The 23,090-nt window shown below is 33.8% G+C and overlaps 2 protein-coding genes across 2 annotated transcripts; one reads left to right on the top strand and one right to left on the bottom strand.

Annotated features, from left to right (window-relative positions):
* The first annotated feature begins 795 nt into the window (after positions 1-795).
* Positions 796-2,634, top strand: LOC113558199. Its single transcript, XM_028188690.1, has 2 exons — positions 796-1,505; positions 1,839-2,634. The coding sequence occupies exons 1-2, from the start codon at positions 796-798 to the stop codon at positions 2,632-2,634; spliced, it is 1,506 nt and encodes a 501-aa protein (XP_028044491.1).
* A 9,441-nt stretch (positions 2,635-12,075) lies between these two features.
* LOC113558587 (GTP-binding protein Di-Ras1-like) lies at positions 12,076-19,106 on the bottom strand. Its single transcript, XM_026964083.1, has 5 exons — positions 18,878-19,106; position 17,572; positions 14,097-14,272; positions 13,824-14,018; positions 12,076-12,479 (listed from the first exon to the last, which is right to left on the bottom strand). The coding sequence occupies exons 1-5, from the start codon at positions 19,103-19,105 to the stop codon at positions 12,354-12,356; spliced, it is 726 nt and encodes a 241-aa protein (XP_026819884.1). The 5' UTR covers position 19,106; the 3' UTR covers positions 12,076-12,353.
* Positions 19,107-23,090: the final 3,984 nt, after the last annotated feature.

A 23,090-nucleotide genomic window follows, 5' to 3' on the forward strand; every position in this document is an offset into this window, starting at 1 on the left:
TTAAAATGTTGAAACATCAATATTTTCAGAAAAATTATTTCTACAAAATGGTTAGGCAAGTTTTTTGAAAATAATTAAATAAAATATATATTTTATCAAAACATTAAAATAAATTAAAATATGATATATTTTTTGTTCTTGTCCCTGTGAGTCTTATTAAAAAAATAGAATTATGATATATCATATATCCATTATTTCAGGAGATATCCAATGGATAAATCCTCAAGAGACACCCTTTCTAATCTAAAATCTATATGTTAAAGCTAACGAAATGTACGAATTGGGTGTATAAAATATTTATGGCCAGGTACGAACTGTACGGGTGTTTGAGGGACAAATTTTGAAGAAAAAAAAAATAAGCGTAATAAGGGATAGTTGTCAGCTTCGCTGACATACCTGCTGGTATTAGTAACCGCTGGAAAGGAATAAGCAGAGATAAGATAAAATGGATGGAAATGTAACATAGTAGGTATATTACTATGTTACAGTACTATAGTTGATATATAGTCCCCCCCGACGGGACCCACCTTGACGTGGTGGGGGGGCTCACCGCCAATCACTTGGTTGGTGCTAAGAGGTCTCCACTCTCGCGCCGGTCCTGACCTTAATTGGTTGGTATCGGCAGGTCTTGTCCCCCTGCTAACAACAGCAAACGGACACGGAAGGAACCGTAAACCACCATCGGGGGATTGATCGACCCCCGGTGCCCTGGTAGATCTGGACCATGGACTGATAACCGGACAGACGGCGCGAGGCTGGTGTCGTCAGTGGAGGCCTAGCCAACCACCAAACAAAATGGACAGTTCATGCACCAAGAAAACGGTTACTGCTTCAGGGGTATCGGAGACCCCAGAGCCGGCGGTTGGGGGACGGTGCTCGCCCCAGGTGTCGTCATCACCCGTTAGCACCAAAAGTGTAGAAGTGCTGAGGCAGGCTTCTACCGCCAGCAACGGAGCTAGTAGAGTTACTGCCGGAGGGAGTGCGAAACAGGCTCTCTCCAGTGGCCGGAAAGCCACTGAAGATACTGTAGGATCAACTGGAGCTGGATCGATGAGCATCCCCGACGGTTGGAAAAACCTTAGGGGCTGTTTGAAGGCGCAGGACGGAGACCTTAAACTCCTGACAGCCAAAGCGAGGGACCTCGAGCTGTGGTCTGTTAAAGTGAGAAGCATCGAAGCCAAGGCGGCTATAGAAGGGGTGCTTCTTGCTGTAGCAGCAATAGGTTCAGTCCGTGAAGCGGTAGCAAAGGCTGCCAACGCCATGACAAAGGCGGTCAACGATGGCGGTCAGTCCCGGAGTGGTGGTGCGGCAGCAGGCATGACGGGCGTATGTGCCTCTACGCAGACCATTGCGATTGGGACCAACCCGGTCAAAAGGGTCTGTGCGGGGACGCAGACGACAGACCAGGCGCAGCAGAAGCCACAACAGCGTCAGCGCCAGCGGCAACAGCAGCAGCAACAACCACAGCAGAAGCCGCTGCAGCAGCAGCGGCAGCAACAGCAGCAGCAACAGAAGCAGCAGCAGCAGCAGCAGCAGCAGCAACAGAAGCAGCAGCAGCAGCAGCAGCAGCAGCAACAACAGCAGCGGCAGCGGCAGCAGCAGCAGCAGCAGCAGCAGCAGCAGCAGCCGCAGCAGCAACAGCAGCAGCAGCAGCAGCAGCAGCAGCAGCAGCAGCAACAGCAGCAGCGGAAGCGGAGGCGAAGAGGTCCTCAGGGATCCGAGCAGCCCACATGGAGCCAGGTGGTCCAAAGGGGAAAGAGGAAATCCCCGTCCCGGCCCAAAGCCCAGCCTTCTCCGGCAACGGAGAAGATCTCATTGCTTCGCCAGAGAGCCCCTAGGACCGCAGCCGTCACCATTGACCGCCCGGCCGAGGGGGGTTCGCTGGCGGCAGTCATGAAAAGGGTGTCTGGTTCCGTGAGCTTGGCAAGTCTCGGGGTCAAAGTGGTGACTACGAGGCGCACCAAAGCCGGCGGAATCCTCCTCGAAGTGGAAGGCGAGGAAAAAGCCAGAATCCTGGAGAGGAGGATCCGAGAGGTGGTAGGAGAGGCCGCCAGAGTAAGAAGGCCCGAGCGGAAGACTCCCGTCCTCCTTCTGGATGTCCCTGAATGGGTAGAAGTGGAGGACGTGGTCGGAGGGCTCGGCGCGGCCGGAGTAGTCGTCGCGGCTCCTGACGCTGACCGAATTTCCATCAGGAAAAACGGTGGCAGCCGCGGCGACCGCGTCGCGAGGGTAGATTTACCTTTCCGCGACGCCATCGCTCTGGCCGAGGCAAAGGTGGTGGTGGTCGGCTGGACCCGTTGCAGGGTAAAGCTTCTTGAAAAGAAGCAAACCACCTGCTTCCGGTGCCAGCAAAAGGGCCACCTCGCCGCCGAGTGCCGCAACGCGGCAAAGCCTCGGGCCTGCTACAGGTGTGGAGCCACCAGCCACCTCTCGCGGGGCTGCTCGGAAGGCAGAAGAGGAAGCGGCGGCCCATCTTCGGTCGTTGGAGGAAGTTTTAGCGGTGGTACAACAGTAGCGGTGGAGGAGGGGCCTGCCGAGATGCAGCCAGTGGCGGAGGAGTCGTCGCAACAGTTGGCCGGGCGGCCGGCGGGCCGTTCCGCCTCCGCGTCGTCGTCGTCGGGGCCGCAGCCGTGATGGAGCTAAGGTACGTGCAGACGAACCTAAACCACTGCCGGGCAGCCCAGGACCTGCTCGGGGAGTTCGTGAGGGCGGAAGACATCGCGGTGGCGCTGGTCAGTGAGCCGCAAGGTGGCGGTCGAACTGGCTGGCACTTCGACTCCACGGGTCGAGCCGCCTTGGCTGTCTTCCGCCCCGGACTTACACTCAGCGACGTAGAGTCGGGCGACGGGTTCGTAGCGGCTACCGTGGGGGGCGCGGTTCGCGCCTTCAGCTGCTATGCTTCCCCCGCCATGTCCGTCGCTGAGTTCGGGCAGTTCCTGGGTCGTCTCGAGGCTTCTGTGAGGAGGGATCGCGGTGTTGGAATCGACCTCATTGTTGGGGGAGATTTTAACGCCCGGTCGGCGTCCTGGGGGGACCGCCTCACGGAAGTCCGCGGTGACGATCTCGCCGCGTTCGCCGATTCCTTGGGGCTGGTCGTCATCAACTCGGGTCGGGAACCGACGTTCTTCGGGAGGGGGAGGGGTTCGTGCGTCGACGTGACCTTTGCCTCCGAATCCGCCGCGAGGAGGATTCGGGGGTGGACCGTGCGTACGGACGTGGAGAACATGAGTGACCACCATCACTTGTGTTTTTCATATCGCACCGGACGCACGCTCCCGGACACCTCCGGTGATCCCCCGGCGGCGGCGGCGGCTGTTCGGCGGCATCCGGGTTGGCGTACTTCCCGGATGGACGCGGACCTGCTCGCCGCGGCCGTTCTCACCGTAGAGTGGACGGGAGCGACTCTGCCCTCGGTAGCTCCAGCCGGTTCCGGAGGCGCCGAAGCCATGGCCGAGAGGCTGGTCGGCTGCGTGACCGCGGCTTGTGACATGGCTCTCCCCCGGAGGAACCCACATCCTCGGGGAAGACCACCAGTTTACTGGTGGAACGGCAATGTCGCGGCCGCGCGCGCCGAATGCGTGCGAAGGAAACGGCTGTGGATCAGGCGTCGCGGACGCGCCCACGGCGGTGACGTGTCCGCGGCGGACGTCGAGCGAGACTACCGGGAGGCTCGAAAGGAGCTGAAGCACCGCATTCGCGAGGCGAAGGCGAAGTGCTGGGCAGAGTTGGTGAAGACCGTCGACGACGACCCCTGGGGGAAACCCTATAAGGTCGTCTTGAAGAAGCTCCGTGGGCCCCCGGCGACGGCGTCGATGGAACCGCAGACGGTCTGCGACATCGCCGCCGTCCTCTTCCCCCGAGGGGATAGAGACGGGGAGCCTGCCGATGTCGTGGGAGTGCGGCCCGAGGACGTTGCGGAGTTCTCTCTGGAGGAGGTTACCGCGGCGGTCGGTCGCTTCGGGAGCCGCTGCAGGGCGCCCGGTCCAGATGGCATTCCAAGCCGGGTCTGGGGCGTCGTGCACGCGGTGAGTCCTGGGTGGCTGGTCGACGTGTTCAACCTCTGCCTGAGGGAAGGCATCTTCCCCGGCCGGTGGAAGCGCGCTCGGCTCGCGCTTCTCGCCAAACCGGGAAAGCCGGAGGGGATGCCGTCTTCGTACCGTCCGCTGTGCCTCCTGGACGACGTCGGCAAGATCTTCGAGTTCCTGTTGGCGGTCCGGATGAACAGCCACATGTCCGCCTCGGGCGTCGAGTTGTCCGAAAGGCAGTTCGGCTTCCGGAGCGGACGGTGCACGGACGACGCGTTGCGGTTGCTTCGCGGGCGGCTCCGGACCGCCGTGAACGCACGCCGTTACGCCGTTGCCGTGAGTCTGGACATCCGGAACGCGTTCAACACCGTCGGGTGGGGAGTGGTGCGCGCGGCGTTGGTGCGGATGGGTTTCCCGCCATACGTACGACGGGTTCTCGACTCGTACCTCAGCGACCGAGTCCTGCACGTGTGCGACGACAGCGGGGGCGTTCCAGTGACCGTGGGAGTCACGTGCGGAGTCCCTCAGGGCTCCGTGCTCGGACCGCTCCTGTGGAACGTCGCGTTCGATACCGTGTTCCGCTTGCCGCTGCCCGCTGGTGTAACCATCATCGGGTACGCGGACGACACGCTCATTGTGTCGGAGGGGAACACGTTGTCGGCGCTGCAGGACCGCGCGAACGCCGCCCTGGCTACGGTCGCCGGCCACATCGGGGACTTGGGGCTGCAGCTCGCCGTCGACAAGACGGAGGCTGTGGTCTTCAAGGCTCAGTATGGGTCGCCCGACCTGAGGCTGCGGATCGGGGATCAGGCCGTCCAGTTGTGCGAGACCCTCAACTATTTGGGGATCTTGCACGAGGGCAAGGGGACGTGGTACAACGCGCACTTTCGCGCCGCGGCCGACAAGGCCAGGCGAGTCATGGCGGCGCTGCGCGGACTGATGCCTAACATCGGCGGTCCTCGCGAGAGCAGGAGGCGCCTGCTGGTGAGCGTCGTGCATTCAGTGATGTTGTACGGCGCTCCTACGTGGGGGCCTGACCTGGCTGTCAGCAGGACCGGCCCGAAGGTGTTGGCATCGGTTCAGCGCATCGCCGCCATTGGCAGCGTGAGTGCGTACCGGACCGTGTCCTACGACGCCGTGACGGTCGTCGCGCGCACCATCCCCATCGTCCTGATGGCCAAGGAACGATTCGTGTCGTTCGGGGCCAGAAGGGCGACGCGGCCGACGGGAACGGACGAAGGGGGGCCCCTCCCGCCGGGCGATCCAGCAGAGGCAGCGCCGGCACACGACCCTCAGTCTCTGAGGGCTCGGGTGTTGGCACAGTGGGCTCGGGAGATGGGGCGCGAGGTTCCGCCCGCGGACAGCGGACGCGAGTGGACCCGCACCTTGATCCCCCCGGACCTGCTCTGCCGGTGGGTGTCCAGGACGCACGGGGAGATGTCCTTTCACCTCACCCAGCTGATGACGGGGCATGGTTGTTTCAACCGGTTTCTCCGGAGGATCAACCGTGCACCGTCTGCCGGGTGTTCCCACTGCGGACCACCCGACGGCTACGGTGAGGAAGTCGACGACGCTCACCACACCCTCGTTCGCTGCGAAGCGTTCAGGGGTGAACGTGAGCGTCTCGTCGACGTGATCGGACCCTTCGACCCTGGCGGGCTGGTCCCCAAGATGTTGGAGAACCCGGCCAACTGGGGGGCGGTTGCCGACTACGCGAGGGCAGTGATGACCGCCAGGGAGGAGGCCGAGCGCGGGAGGCAGTTTCGGCAGGGGGTGGCTCCGTCTAGGCGGCGGAGATGACGGCGACGCGTTCGGCGGGGCGACCTCGGCGGCTAGCTGGGTCGTCGGCTGGGGCGGCCTTCTTTTAGCCTCGGGCTGAGGGCAGGCCTCTCAATACGTTTAGGGTACCATTGTAAGGGGTTGTGGAAGGGGGACTGTCCCTTCCTCACCCCATATGAATATCGTTTATTTTGTGTTTACAATTCATTTATATTGTTGTATATATATTTTGTTGTTTTTTACCCAATAAACGATGGCGACTCACCAACCGAAGTATTGCCTCACGGCGTTTCCGGGTGGTGAGTGTATTGCCGGTTCAAAAAAAAAAAAAAAAAAAAAAGTTGATATATAGTACCTATAAATATAGTACCTAAATTACCATTCGTTCGGAAAAACGATCGTTTCGGTGTTTTATCGGTATTTCAGCGTAAACCCATTTCGACGTAAATTCCATTTTCATTTATTTTGCATATAGATATAATGACTTTAAAAGCATTATATATTGTAATTTAATTTAAAACGCATTTAGATGTCATAATATTTACTATCTGATTTAAAATGGACAATTTTCATAAAATACAAAATGTCATAATCGGTTAGGTAGATTTATTTTTTTTTTAAATAAACTTAACACGTTTAAAGAGTACTATATAATATAATATTATATTTTTACTGTTTAAATTAGTTTTATCAATCTATCTATATATCTCCCAAATATTTTAGGTGGTTTAAATGCACACCGTCTTAAGTGCGTTGCCTTGTTTAAATAATTCCAAAATAAAAATATTATTATAATAATAAAAGTTGTTAAATAACAACACGAAACGTTGTCGATACCTATTTAAATTTCATTGTGTTTACGATGAATGTTTTTTTATTGTATTTTAAAATTAAAAAATAGTTATATAATACATGATGGCAAGTATCTATATTAGTATACCCACTTAATAATGTCAACAAAAACTTAAACATAATATCATACTATTATTATTGTAATTTGTATTAGATTGCGACGTGACATATAAGCATGAAAAATATATAATTTAAGCAAATTACATATAGGTGCATTTGACCGATAAATTTGTATAGTCAGACCGTGGAACCCCCTCCCCCTATTTAGGCATTAATAAAAAAAATGTTTGTGGTTCTCGGTAAAAGTTGTGATTGAAACGTTTTGACGGTTAAATCGTTCGGTATATACGTGACGTACTAGCGGTTCTCAAACTCTTTTGGTTCAACTATCCCTAAAAATAAAAATAATTAATCGCTCTTCCTTTGGATAAATTAAATAATATTTTAGTTATAGTATTATATTAGTACCAATAGTGTATGGGTACAAATATAAATTGTACATCAAGCCTCCTCTGAGTATTTGAGCGTTGAGCCTCATAGTTTAGGAATCGTTGCTGATAACTATCCATCTGCCATTATATATACAAAAGGTTATTTTCGTATAATAATTTGGCTTTAGTAAGTACACATTTAAATTCAAATTTTAGTTCTGTTCATTAAATGAGAAAATACATTAATACATTTTTTTCGTGTTTGATTTTATGAGAATGTTTGTTAATAATATATTATCTTAACTAGACTACCTATGTGATGTATAATACCATCGACGTTGTTGGATTTTAAAGTCCTTAAATACTTTTACTATTACTATAATATGTTTAATGACTTTACGTAATAGAAGTAATTGATTTTTATTTTAAACTGATGTTAGAATTAATTATTTTTCATATTTTAAAACAGTTGAAACATATTTGAAAATTTCTGTATATTGCTTAGCTTATATATCCAGCAAAATATATAATGAGACAATTTTATAATGATCTTTTAAATTGAATAAATAAACTGGACTGTGTTCTATTATAAAGAGATAATTTAATTCAGATACAGTATATTAATATTGATATTTTTGTCATTTATTTTAATCGTATCATCTTCGTTTAAAGTCGTTTCTATTTGAATATCTTTCGAAAAATGCTCACTCAAAAATTTATTATAATCATACACTATATTATGTATAATCAATGACACGTTATTTATGGCCATTAGTTCTTGAAGTGGATGCACTAGACGTCACCCAGTGGCGTTTTGTAACCGCCACTACCGGACAAAAAGTCTTGCGAAATATTTTTATTGCTGATTGTATATTTTCAAAATATTATATTTTAAATCATAATATTTTCAAATATTATATCACATTAATATATTATAATATAATATAGATCTATTATACCTACATATACTCGTAATTATGCGTATCCGATATTCACGTTTCGCATACTTTACACTGGGTAAAAAAAAAAATAAATTATTATTAATTCCACGAAATGTATTATAATTTTGCATAATATGTATTGTTATATTATATAATTTATAAAGTAGTTATACTATTATTTAGTATACAAATCGTTCACATTGTTTACAATATTTTGGTAACAATAATATTATTTTATGTTGGTAAACTAAAACTAATTTTTATTTAAGTTTAAGTATAATATACTAGATATAGGTTGGTTATAGATGGTAAATTAATATCATAAAAATCATAGTTTTTTAAAAAATTTTGAAAACAAAATATTTTATCGTAACAAAAATTAGTATTTAACATCGTAGATTTATAAAATATCATCAATTTACAAGACATTACAATTAAATATAATAATAATATAATAATATTATATAGACATAATTTTGTTAGTTCCTAATACTATATAATATGATAATTTTGTTAGTAAAAACTAAAAAGCAAAAGGGAAAATTTTACTATTTTTTAAATTTTATGGTATAAATTTTAAAACTTTCATCAGTAACTAAAATATATCGCTATAGTCTTGAAAATGAAAATATTTCATTATAAAATGGTCAGAAGAACGCTAATATTGTGGTTTCAAAAGCTTAACCAGTTAATATGTTGGTCATTTTGGTCAAGTTAGTCAACCCATACACCATGTCAAAACCCTTTTTCCTTTTACCAGTAAAATTTTCCCTATATAACATTTTTAATTATAACAAAATTTATGATTATGAATTACGATTAATATAATATTTGTTATTATTGATTTGTAAAATGGTTTTTGTATTTATTAGTTTAAATAACATGTAAAAAGTTTGCATGACTACTGATTATAGTCATTGTAACTATTCGGAGTTCATATTATTTTCTTTAACATAAAATAAAATATTTTATTTTAAATTTAGTCTTAATTCAATCGTAAAAAAATTAATTAAATCGCAATAATACATCGTGCGACGCAATTGTTGTAGTCAACATTTAAAAGTTCAAACAATTTACGCATGATATCAAAATATTCTTATTTCTTAATATATCTATATTTTCTTAAAATATAATAATATTACTCTTATCTCAAATAGTATAATATATAGGTAACTATTTAACAATTTATATAATATGGTCATATAGGAATGTATATAAAACTTATGGGGATTTTATCAGTTAGAACAAATGTTCCAAATTATTCGTATAAAATATTGTCTGGCGGAGACACATAATAGTTAAATTGGAAAATGTATAAATATATTTAAAAAATGTTACTCTAAAAGGAATACATTTTATTAATATAAATTGAATAATAATTATAACAGGTATCAAACAAATTAATATATTATTATAATGAGACTTACACGTATTATACTTAATTTTTGTACCTAAAATATCATTATTACTTATTATTTTTCATACTTAAAATTTTTAATCTACACTCATTGCCCTTTGTTATGTATATAATATAAATATATATTTATGTATATACAAATATTCAATCTATTTAATCTAAAAAGTATATACATTTATAAACTTATTATATATTAAATAAAAAAATGTATTTCGGATTTTCAATAGAGCTTTAAAATAATAATTTTGGTCGAATGTGTATTTAAATATTAGTTTAGAATGTTTAACTAATTTAACCGTATAATAGTGTCAACATCAAACAAAGAGTATGTAAAATGGTTATTATTGATAGATGGTACATAGGGCGATGACCTAAATAAAAAATTAAGTAATTGAGTATTTAAGTACTAATAGTAACTACTCAATTTTATTAAAATGTGCTAAAATAAGCAAGACAAATATGTAACAAAGTTACATTTATTACCAATTATATCCAAAATAGCATTAATTAATGCTTATATCACTTAAGTGATAGTAAATCATCTTTTAATTTTGTACTACCTAGATGAATTTTTTTAACTTTTTATACTTTTTATCGAAACTAAATAGTTTTGTTTGACAATCACATATAAACCTGCAGAATTTTAATAGATTTTAAATTTTTTTGTCAAAGACTGAATCACTGATATTATAGCTTTGAAATTACTAGCGTACCTAATATTACAAGGCATCTAGCTACTGCTTTACTTTTTGTTTAAGTATACTCGTACATTTTTTTTTCATTATACTTATAGCTTGCTATGTGATAATAACATGCATTTAGATATTTAGCATCATACTAAGAAAATAATATGAAAAATAAAAATATAACATTTATATTAAAATAAGGATGATTCGAGATCATTACTAATGGTGGAGAATGAATATTTTTCAAAACTTGTCTAGATGAAAAGTCATAGAATAATATACATACATAAATATGTATCGTAACTCTAAAAAGCTATAGTTAAAATTGAATTTCATATATTTTTGCATATTTTGTCATTATTTCATATGAAAGCATACCTGAGTAAGTTGTTTATTAAAACAATTAAAATAATATTTTTCAATTTCGAAATAGTTAGGAGTGTTTGGACAAATAAAAACACATACAGAAAATCTTCAGTATAAAGATTAAAGATAATTATTGTACAATAATTATATTGTATAATAATTATTGTACTATTGCGTGTCGTATCCGATTCGAAATGATAAAACTACTGTTAACACCATGTCTGTGCTACATAGGTATATTATACGCGACGTATGTAGGAAATAAACTTTAATTACTTGTCATATTTAATCAGGACTAAGGAGATTACACATCGAGTAAAATACCCGCAAAGTATGTTTTTCAAGTGTGTATATTATGACGTATATGACTAAGGAATAAATAAATTAAGTCCTTTTTTATAAACTTTATTAAAAAATAATTTTTTCTTTTATTGTTTCTTTCACTTAAATAATATAAATTATCAATTGTTTTGATTATTTTATTTCAAATGATTGTGTTAAATATATATTTTTTTGTAGCTTGAAAACGCATAAGAACATATTATATTGAGTTTTTTAATTACCATAAGTTATCGGGTCTAGTCATTTCTGACCAAATGTATTAATATATTTAAAAAAAATTACCAATGCACATAAACTCCTAGTCCTACTGATAAATAAAAATGGTTGACAATCGACTAGGAGTCTGGTTATATATAGGTAACTAAGTAAGTTTAAAAATGTTATCATTAATAACAATATAAACTAATGTAACATCGAAATTAAATAAAATCTATTTTATAACCATTTAATTTATTTTGTTATAATATTATGTAAATATTTATTAGGTCTTTGTTTCAATATGAAAATTAATATCAAATTATTTACACAATATAGCTATCATAGTCAGATTAAAAAATAAATAGGATTTAGTGAAAAACTGAACATAAAATAAATCCATAAGATACGATTAAAAACTAAACAAAAAAATGAATTTTTAAGTAGGTACTCATATTACAATTGGTTAAACATTGCAAATATATAGCGATATTTGATAGTAATAAATAATAATAATAATCCACGAATAATCGTCCGACAACACGGATTTTAAATATTAAAATAATTAGATCCATTATTTAGTTTTTGAATATTTATACATAGTACTATGTCTTACGATATTATTAGTGTTAATATTATGTGTAGTATATTGGTTAATACTTAATACAGTTTCCTTTATACTATATAATTGTTCATTCCGTTTTACGTTATTTATTTGAGATTGTGTATACATGTATTGTAAAAACTTTCAGGATTTAAACACGGTCTCATACGGATATATAATTTCCAAATTTTTCCTCAATGAAATGCATTGTTTTTATGCGTTTAATAATACTGTTTCTTGGAATAGACTAGCATTGTACTGACTTGTTTCATAATATTATAAACTTCGTTTTATTTCAATAGTTATATTAATATTATTTTAATAATAAATCTTATAAATTGTTAACGGTTAGTATTGTTCATTTTAAGCAAAAATAAAAATAAAATATTATTTTTAAGTTGTTTGAATATAACAAATCGCAATTTATTATAATGTTGTTTTTTAAAATAGCATTAAACTATTATAACCAATCATATAACCATTATATGAAAATCATTTATATTGTAAAGCTAGAATTTCTTAAAGCTGATTCTACGCAACATTATATCACGCCTCAAAACATTTTTGGACCTTGAGTGTTCATTTGATATCATGCAAATCGTTTATAAGAACAAAATAAATTATTTTACTTATGTCTTGTTCACACCAGCGCTTAAATAATCAAAATAAGATTATTATTATTATTTTTATTTGTATATTATCTAGGTCTTCTGCATTAGGCCACTGTACAGGAATTTCTTTTGAGCATGTAACGTCCTTTGGTCGATCCTGAACGGTTGTCCACGTAATTTGGAAGGGACATACGTCTGCGTCTTACAGCCGGACTCAAATTATATTGAACCTAAAAACATCAAAGGTTTAATTTTGATTAACTACAACGTGAAAAATTTATCCAATTTTACCATATGTGTGTTATTTTGTTCTAATTTGTGTTTTTTATTATTTGGTTCTATGACTACACGAATAAAGTTTAATAAATATTTTTCTTAAGTTGTTGATTATTATTATAGTGTTAAAAAAATAGAGATTAAAATATTTAATTTTCTTATTTTAAATAATAGTATGGTGTTTATTGATCAAATGATTTGTAACTAGCCTAACCTAACCTAACCTTATGAAAGTAAAAAAATATACATAATTATAATTGAACGATGTTAACAAACAGTATATCGCACTAAAACGCAACATTTATATGAGACTTTTAGCTTATGTAGTTACATAATATGAGGTTTTCATGTTATTATAAAACAGATGGTTATATACTCGTAAAATATGGAAATTATTCAGCTTAAAATAATTATTTAATTTGGTGTATGTTATCAGTAATATGAACAGTCCAGACATTGTTATGTAATCTAAATGAATAATATGTTAATGTTATGTGATTTTAGGATATGCCAGGATATATTTTAAGGTATTCATAACTGCATAAGTAATTAAAATTAATTATGAAAAAGTATTTTATAGATAGTTACACAATACTAGGTATAGTATACAAAATACATAAATTTAATCAAAATTTAATTTATGACCATCTATTATTTACTAATATAATTCCTATACAATGAAGAGTATAATGAACATTTTAATTACATTTTCATATTACCCTATTTTCTGATAGATGTATTTTAAAAATTTTACTCTATACCTTTTTATTGTTGATTTTATTTTAAAATTGAAAAAAAAATTAAATTTTTCAAAATGTTCACTGTTTAAGTGTATTGTGTAGTATTTTATTATTATAGTAATCTTAATTAGGTAGGTACTCAATTTCGACGAGCATGAGAAATACTATAATTTGTTTTGATTGTCCGAATTTTTTTTTTTATTTAAATCTGTTATTTGAATTGCTGTCCTAACTTTTAACGCGCGAAAGACATAAAGGAGATAAGGGTGTAATTAAAATGATGAATTTTCTTTTTCAAATACTATTATGTGACATGAATAATATAAGTTTTATCATACTACTATAGAACTTTTAAAGTCAACCGTTTATAATCATTAGGTCTACATTTAAATGATACCAACTTCTAAACTGTCAAGTACATACCGTAAAAGTGATGAAGGGTCATAAAGCATCCTAACTTAAAATAATAAAAAGGGCAATTAAAATTTGTATTCAAAACGAAATTAGTTTTCAACATTTACAATGAAATCGTAAATCTTAACTTATCTTTTTATTTACCTTTGCCTGAGCTAGGAGCTCCTTAAACACCTGTACTATGTTTCTATTTTCTTTGGCTGAGCATTCCATATAGCCACATTCCCAATCGTATTTAGATATTGCTTCGGTAATTTCCATTGGTAAAAACCGTTCAGACAATTCACACTTATTGCCTACAATGACTATTGGAATTTTTGGTCCTCTTCTTTCAATTATCTAATGAAAACAATTTATAAAATTGATTAAATCCTACCAAATTATAGTATGATTTAAAATATCTGTTTTCAAATTTACTTGTTCTTTAAAGTGTTTAATTTGATCCCAGGTGTCTTCTCTGTCCACACAGAAGACTAAAAGAAATGCATCAGCAGTTGATATAGATAACTCTCGCATAGCTGGAAACTGATAAGCTCCCGATGTGTCCAAAATATCTAATGTCAATCGTGCTCCATCGGGTAATTCATAGTCTCCTAATAAAGATTTTAATAACATTTATAATTATCATGCAAAGTACTGAGCATAAAAAGAAAGTCAACAATAATTATAATTCGTATTATTATTTACACTTTCCGAGTTCCTAAGGTTGGTCATATTAAACTGAAATCCAGAATAATCGATGACTTTATAGTACCACCCAAACTACGTTTTTAATTATCTTATACGACAAAGCTCGCATGTCACTGATAAATAACATAATTTATACTACGGCTATTTCGTAGGATTACAATCAAAAGGGATTATCTCAAAATATCAAATACTTCTAGAGATCAAATTTAAATTTCAAACTGCAATATATTCTTGCACGATGAATGATATTTAATAAATAATGATTGTTAAATATAAAAATTGTCAAAGTTATTCTCCATTAAGTCTTTAAATTAATTTAATTTTAAGCAAACTATATCAAATTTAACGTAACAAAATGTAAGTACAAAAAAATTAAAAAGTTATACAGTAAGAACGTTATGTGGTGTTATATAGTATAATTTTTTCATACTGAATTGTTCTAAAATGTATGTTTTTCTGGAAATAAATTTAACCTAGCTAAACAAAAGAAAACGTGTCGTAATGTTAAAATCAAAATAGTATAATGCTGCTATTGCTTATAGAATCATTAATTTTGCTGAATATTTTGTAATTAGGTAAAATAATAATTGATAATATTGTATACTATCTTTTGATTAGTGTATGGTTAAATGTTAATACAATAAATATGAAAAGGTGGTACTAGTTTTTCACCAATTAATTTTAAAATCTTTATAAAATCTTTCTATTTTAACACAATATAGTTTAAAATGAAAAATGTGATATTTACATTGTCAAAATATAAATTTGGTAAATTGAGTCAATTTGGTTTAAAATCTTTTAATTATTTATAGCTTTTTAAATACTACATTTAAATGGTTGTTTTAGAGCTTAAATTATAGAGACAACAGAAAAAAAATATATTTAGACATTTTTAGTTTTAAGACATGATTTGACTATTAACTATACCAATGACTAAAATTACAATCGGGTATAATTTAATATTTATTTAAAAAACAGGGACAGACGAACAATTTAAATGGTGTTGGGATGAAAAGTAATAAGTACGGATAAAGCGAACGTGATTTATATTTGTATCAGTACTAATCTGAAATTTATAATTTTCAACCATTATATGGTTTTAAACTTTTAGAAGAATTATTGAGTTATGACCTATTAATTATTATACAACATAGATAGTATAATCCACCAGCTACACAATGCTATACACATGTTATACTATACTGTAGTATACTATGTATAGTGTAGCACCAGTTTTCTTAAGTATAAGAATGTAATACATGAGTTTCATTAATCATTTTAAATTATTAAAATGTACATTATTAATTAATAATTATTAAAGACTAAGTCAGTTTGGCATGGCTTGAATCCATAGCTTTAATATATGCAAGTTTAGTAAATTGAGCCATGTGCCCCAATATACTTACATAATTGTCGGTAAACCGACTCGCAGCACAAAATTAAGTGTTACTAAGAAGATAATGTCATACACTTATACGTAGAAAATGTTAAGTCGGATGGTTATCAAAAGTTAAATTATAGTACTCAGGTAATATAGTCACATAATTAGAGCTTTGTATTTAGATTAGGTATAACCTATATTAGACGTTAGTTTTATAATATTCTATATGTATTACTATAATAATAAACCAGAGTTACCATGAGTTGATATGAATTGAAATTACAAAGTAAAGCATTTTAAAATAGGTAAGTATTGATAGTTTTAAAAACGTAGAGACTTAAAATTATGATGACTAAAACTATGACTTAGTTTTTCACAATTTGAACACACCATTATTTTTTTTTTGACGAAGAATAGATTAATTATAGGAATAATATTGTTAAACATAATATTAGAAACATTAATGAATATTCAACTTTGGAAAAATAGGTAAAAACTCATAATAAATAAATTAGGTGAATAAAATAAGCTCACTAAACAGTTTCGAATGTTTCATATGTATCAATCTTTGTGAAAATGAAATCTATAAATGATATTTAAACAAAAATGGATTTTTTATTTAATTGTTTTATAAAGACATTGATAATCAAGTTAATAGTTTACCAAAATATTTATGTTACACCTCAGTTGTAAATTTGTTCAATACATGAGGCAATTTTTGCTTAATTCGTAAAATGGACTGTTAATACGATCATTTCGTAAGCTGGACATATTTTTATTTGAACAATTCATAAAATGGACATACTGAAAACTTACCCAGTTCATAAATTGGACAACAAATATGTATAATAAACTGTTAATATGCTGATGATAATCGTATAGATAGGCTTATCGCATTTATTATGATAAATTATTACAATTAATTTTATTTGTAAAAATAGTATTTACCTATTGATAATTTATCAAATAAGCTTTATTATAATATTATACTGTAATCAGAAAAGAACATCAGTTACTTTTTAATAGTTGTTCGATATTGTATATTTTTAGTTTCAGGTTGTGTATAAACTTTTCCTTCTCGTTTAAAGTTATTTGATCAAGAGTTTTGATGAAAAAATTGAACTTTGTACAACATTATAGACTAAGGATTACGAAACATAAGTTATTGAAGCTTTAAAATATGACCGGAAAGGTGTAAAAAGACCAAGAAGTTATTACAATATACAAGAAAAATACCAGATTACTGGTATTGCTGGAGTTACTAAGGTTAGTAATAACTAATAAGCAAAATAAAATATTTGCAACTGACGATAATAAAAAAAAAATATTATTTACGATATTCATGCTGGAACTGACCACAAAGGAGAAAAAAAGATGTAATAAATAAACATTTCATAATTATTTCAAAATGGCTGCGATTTATAAAAAAAAATTGTATAAACGCTGCACTGAACAATTAAAAAAGACAAAGGAATTGGCCCTTGTGTTATCATAAAATTTACTTCAGTCAAAAATGAAACGATAGAAGTCAATAGATTTGATAGAGTTTCAAAGATGATTATTACAAATATATTTTACACTATAAGGAACACTTTACAACATTTAGTATATTTAGGCCATTGTTGGGGAAAACTATCATAAATATTATTAGATATAGTTTCTTAGCTTGGCACACCACATGTTTTACAATCGGATAACGGTAGAGAATCTACTTTAGGCATTATAAAAGTTCATTGTGGCTAAATCTTATATTGGTAAATGATCGGCCACGCAAATCACAAAGTCAAGGTTCAGTGGATAGAACGATAGAAGTAATGCTACCCTTAAAGATTCATTGATTATGTGAATACAAGGAAATATTACAACAAACTGGAGTAATGGATTAGGTTTTATACAATGATAAAAAATATATCTTTTCGTATGGCAATAAAAACGGAACCGTATAACACTCTATTTAGAACACAACCAAGAATAGAATTAGGAACATATCTTCCATCAGAATTTCTTACTAAAATAAAAAATGGAATTAAAAAACAATTTGATGGCTGTTGGTAATTTAGACAATAATAGAGGTGGCATAAATCTTATAAAGATATTAAAAAAAAAATTGTACTCAAATTTATGTTTTGAAAAGTACATACATATTCTACTCGTAGTTTTGTAAGACGTCGTATTTTTTTTTTTTTCAAAGTACTTAAACATTATTACATTAGAATTTATAATCATGTTTGGTTTATGAATTGTGCAAAAAAGAATAGAAAATGTCCAGTTAACAAAATGACCACATTGATAGTACACTTCACGAACTGAACAAAAAATAGCCTATTTTATGTTTGAAAAATTTTATAAATAAGGTGGAATATAACTATATAATTAACACCATAATATCTACAATCGACACAGTTTCCTATTTAAAAACTTATATTTAATGTACAATGTAATTTTTCTGGTATAGGTATACATTTTAACTAAAGTTCCAAGAAACATTCTGTTGATATTTATTTAATTTTCTAGAAAAATAGTATTTGACTGCATTCGCTTAAATTATCTTAGCAATCCAGGGATATAGATAGTATTACACGGTAAATGGATCATTTTGTATGTGTGACTAATGTATATATAATTTTGTTCTTAGAATTAATAAAAAACCATACATTTAATGAGATAGTTATGAATAGAGTTTAAAATATGGATAGAATATAGTGAACGGATATTATGGCTTATTATTCTCATATCTCATTAAGCTAAGAGTATGACGCAATACACTATTATAGTATTATGTAGTATTTTTTTTTTATAACTATAAATTTAAAACGTGACATTAATATAAAAAACTATTTCAAGGTGGTGCTTTTACAGCAGTTTACCAGCAATTTTTTTTCACATTTATAATAGATTTATTTAATGTAAAACATATTATGATTTTAATAATAATTATATTTATTTTTTATATTTATAAATTTAAATTTATATAATTAAAATATTTATATTTTCATAATTATAAAATAATAATAATTGATTTAATATAATATCAACACAATAAATGTCACTTTAAATCACTTTAAAATTTGAAATATTGTTAAATAAAATAAATCGCGAGCTTTGATAAAATAAATAATTCTCTCACCTCTGTTAATTCCTCGATAGTCTCCTTGTATCGGTCAGGGAACTGATCGTACAGGAACTGCTTAATGATGGACGTTTTGCCAACCCTAGCCGCGCCCATCATTACCACTCGTCTCCGAATCTTCATTGTCGTACTGCCGCTGCCGCTGCCTCCGCTACTGCTGTTGCTGCAAGTCGATTCCCCGCCCATCGAAGACAGCCTGATGCGTTCTTGTTGTTGGCCCGGCATTATTTTCCTTTCACTGAAAAACCGTACGCTGGTCAAAATAAAATAAAACATATTTTGCTATAAACCTAATGGACATTTGTCCATTTGTATTAGATTTCTGATTTCATTTTTCACGTCTCAATAAAACATACTAAGACTAAGTAATTTTTATACACGATGGCTTTTTATATTATATTCTTCGCACACAATCCGCAGACATTTTTTGCATCGGCACCAATTGATTTCTTTGATTAGTTCGAAATGAATACCATGGCTCATGCAGTTATTGCTTTTTAAATTGCTTTACTTGGAATATTATCTTTGAGTATACTCTATGATCTTGGGATTTAATTTGAAATTGTTTATAAAGTTCTCTAGATTCGTAGAAAAGTTTCACAATTATTATGTCTTTACTCTATCGACTTTGGGCATTGACAGCTGCAGTAAAAAAGTCTTAATTATAATGAATAAACGATAAACTTTTATACAAAATTATTTAGGGACATCCTCTTCCCTTCTTTAGACATTTTCTATTAAATCATTTGAAACAGTGGAACATATTATTTATTCATCTCGGAGAATCACACTTTAATGTGCATTGCAAGGCCTATGTTTTTAAAAAGCTGTATTTATGCCGATAATATAATATGATTTTGTTATGAACTGAACTATTATTTTATTAATTTTGGTTTTTAAACTAAAAAGAATTAAAAACCCGAATACTACATTTTTAGTTATTTTGTTCTTGATGAGTATATTAAATTGTATCATTTATTTATTTCTAAATGTAAATATTTAAATAGTTGTGGGTATAGATACTATATAAATATATTATATCTTTATAAAGTAGACGAATATAGATTGTTTATTAATTATTAGTTTTAAAAGTATATTTTCTTTGCTTATATGTATAAATAACATAGTATAATAAGGTTAATAAATTTTAACATTATTCCAACCAAATTTACTCCCAGAATTAAAATATTATCGATTTTGATTTAAGTATTAACTTGTTATTTAGATTAAAAAAAATACGTATAACAAATAGATAACTTAATAAAACTATAAATAATAGATTGTAATACAATAATTATTGGTTATTTTTTTGAAAATTTTACAAGAAATTTATGAATAAGTAGTAGAAAAATACAATAATTGTATGCATGTATGTATGTGTTTATGGTATGTATATATATAATACATATGATATTTAACAAAATAAATATAAATTAAATGATATAACTATAAAAAACAATATGAAACACAAATACACAATACCTACTTAAAATTAATTATTTTTGAAAAATCTATAGTGATTTTATGCCACATTGAATTTAGTTTGGCTTTATTAATATTATTTTCGATAGCCATAGTAATATTTTCAACGTTGTTGTTATAATTTGATTGTGTTGGGAAAAGCAAGCTAAATTTATAATAATAAATTATTAACGATAAATACGAAATGTATATTGACATAATGTTATGAAATAACCAAGAAATGAGGGGAGGACATTTTGAATTCTTCCGTATTGCCAATTAGTTTACTCAATATTATACTTCAAATTAAAATTTACTGAGTGTACCTAAATACATTGTTTTATTCGAATCACCCCGAGATTTTCAAGGGATTATACATTTACTTTGAATAAATTACTAATATTTTCGAACTTTCGACGATTTTAATTGTTGAAAATCCACTGTATTCTTAATGTATCTTACAGTTTTTAATAAATCTAACAGCTGATACAGTGATACCCTTGACTTTGCCCGTGAATGAAATAAGTGGTATAGGTACCATATCAAAATAAAATCTGGAAATATTAAAGTAGGTAGATGCGATTTTTAAGAATCTATATGTTTTACTTAGAATAATAACGTTAGAATAATGTTAATCAAATAACTAACTATATAATAATAAAATCATCCTAATCCTATATCTATATAAACCTATTATATTAATTAGGTACATAAACTTTAATAATATTCAGAAACTATTCAAATTTTAATTAATATACATAAAAATAAAAATAATTTTATCATGGGTCAATGCAGATATCATCTCTTTACCCATAGTTATAAAATGAAGGCGATTTTCATTTTTACATAAGAATAGCTATAGATAATAATAATTAAATTCATATATTATTTGCGAATATTTTATAATTTTATGAATCTCAAAATTTGAACTTTAAACAGTTCAAACGATTATAAATAAAATTCGTGCCAATGTATTTTTAATGTTTACATATTTCTAAAATAATAACTTATGTGCTGGAAATTGTATTAAATTTTCGAGTTTCTTGATCGAGCCAAAAATGTATTATGAGTACTTTTATGTGAAAAAAAAAACATAAGTTGTGTGATGAGAAATGATTTAATGTGGTTTTATGCGTGAATATTCAAGATTATCAAAATTTAATTTCAGACATTCATTAAAAATATTTACTTAATACCTAACTTTATTTATATAATTTTAGTAAGCAAAATATGTTTTATACATGGATATTCGAACCCTAGGCATAAATATTAACTATAAATAATTTGCATATTTTCGAGATTATGACAAATTTCGGGTGTTGTATTACATTTTCAAGCTTTGTGTTTGAGCCTTTTATTTTTATTAACACTTAAATAAAATTAATAAAATATCTGTTAATAGCTCAAAAGAGTCGAAATTGTAAAATGTTACCATAAATATTTTGTCAAAAACTAGTTTTTGCATAAGAACTTTCGATTTTATATTGTTTATTTTTTATTTAAAATTAATTATTTATAATATTTTCAGAATTACAATAAAATAAGTAAAATCATTATTTTTCATTTAAATATTTTCATTAATAGTTAAATTTTACACGATTATAAAAAATAATGTGCATTTATATTTTTGAAATTTTAAGTTTTGTAAGAAATCTTGTATTTAATTTTCAAACAAAATTTAATTTAAGATTTATAAGCGTAATTAAAAATAGTAAAAAATATATTATCGTAAATAAGTTGAAATAAAAACTAAAAATGTCGATATATCTACAGTTACCTTAGCCTAACCTATATGTTTTTTAACTATGAAAAAAACAAAATCAAGTTTTTTAATATATAGTGTTACGCACCTAATTATTTTCGTTTTCCTTATCTGTTTTTAGTTTTTTTCCGATTATTACGATACTATTACAGACACGAAAAAATACATATTATTGTAAATCCTATACACATTCATCGTTTCGCTTAGAATCCAAAACTAATGATGTCGTGATGATGTGTCTCGTTTGAACTAAATAAAATAAGATATATTTCTGTTTTATTGACGATAAATAAAATTGTAGCTATAAAACGGAAATAAGTGAAATAAAGTACTTTAAAAAAAAATACATATAAGAATATATTACTTATTAGAAGCACTGTAATTTCTCAGATTTCCCAATTATTGACCTCCTTGTTATACATGTGAAAAAAAATAGAGATAAAATTATTTATACTGAAGAACTGAAAGTTATATTCTTTTCCAAGTTTCATTTTATTTGTTCGTTAAAATTTTAATTTGGATCAAATTCTTGACGTTACATTATACTAAACACACGTACGACAATGTGCGCATAATCCATTGCATGTACATTAAAATTATACAATAGAAATAAAAAAGCGTTATAAATAAAATAAGATGAAATTCCAACTTACAAGTTATTAATAAATTTTTTAGTAGTTCTCCTTTGGAAAGAAATCTAATTTACACAACGAAGGATCAAAGAAAACGTATTCAAGATAATTGTATTTTCGTACGGAGAAATGAAACATGGCTCTAAATCTTAAATAATTGGTATATCGATAGTGTATTATTTATATCTACCATTTATACGTATGTAGATATTTTCAATATCTGTTTTATCCTTCTTTCATTTTGCTAAGCGATATTGTTTGTGTTATTGAACCTTTTAAAAATTTTTATACACAATTATTTTTTGTTTTTCAAATTCCTTATTACTATTTATGATTGAAATAAAGAAGGGATTAC

This window comes from Rhopalosiphum maidis, chromosome 4, assembly GCF_003676215.2.
Source record: "Rhopalosiphum maidis isolate BTI-1 chromosome 4, ASM367621v3, whole genome shotgun sequence".
In the NCBI taxonomy this organism is placed as follows: domain Eukaryota; kingdom Metazoa; phylum Arthropoda; class Insecta; order Hemiptera; family Aphididae; genus Rhopalosiphum; species Rhopalosiphum maidis.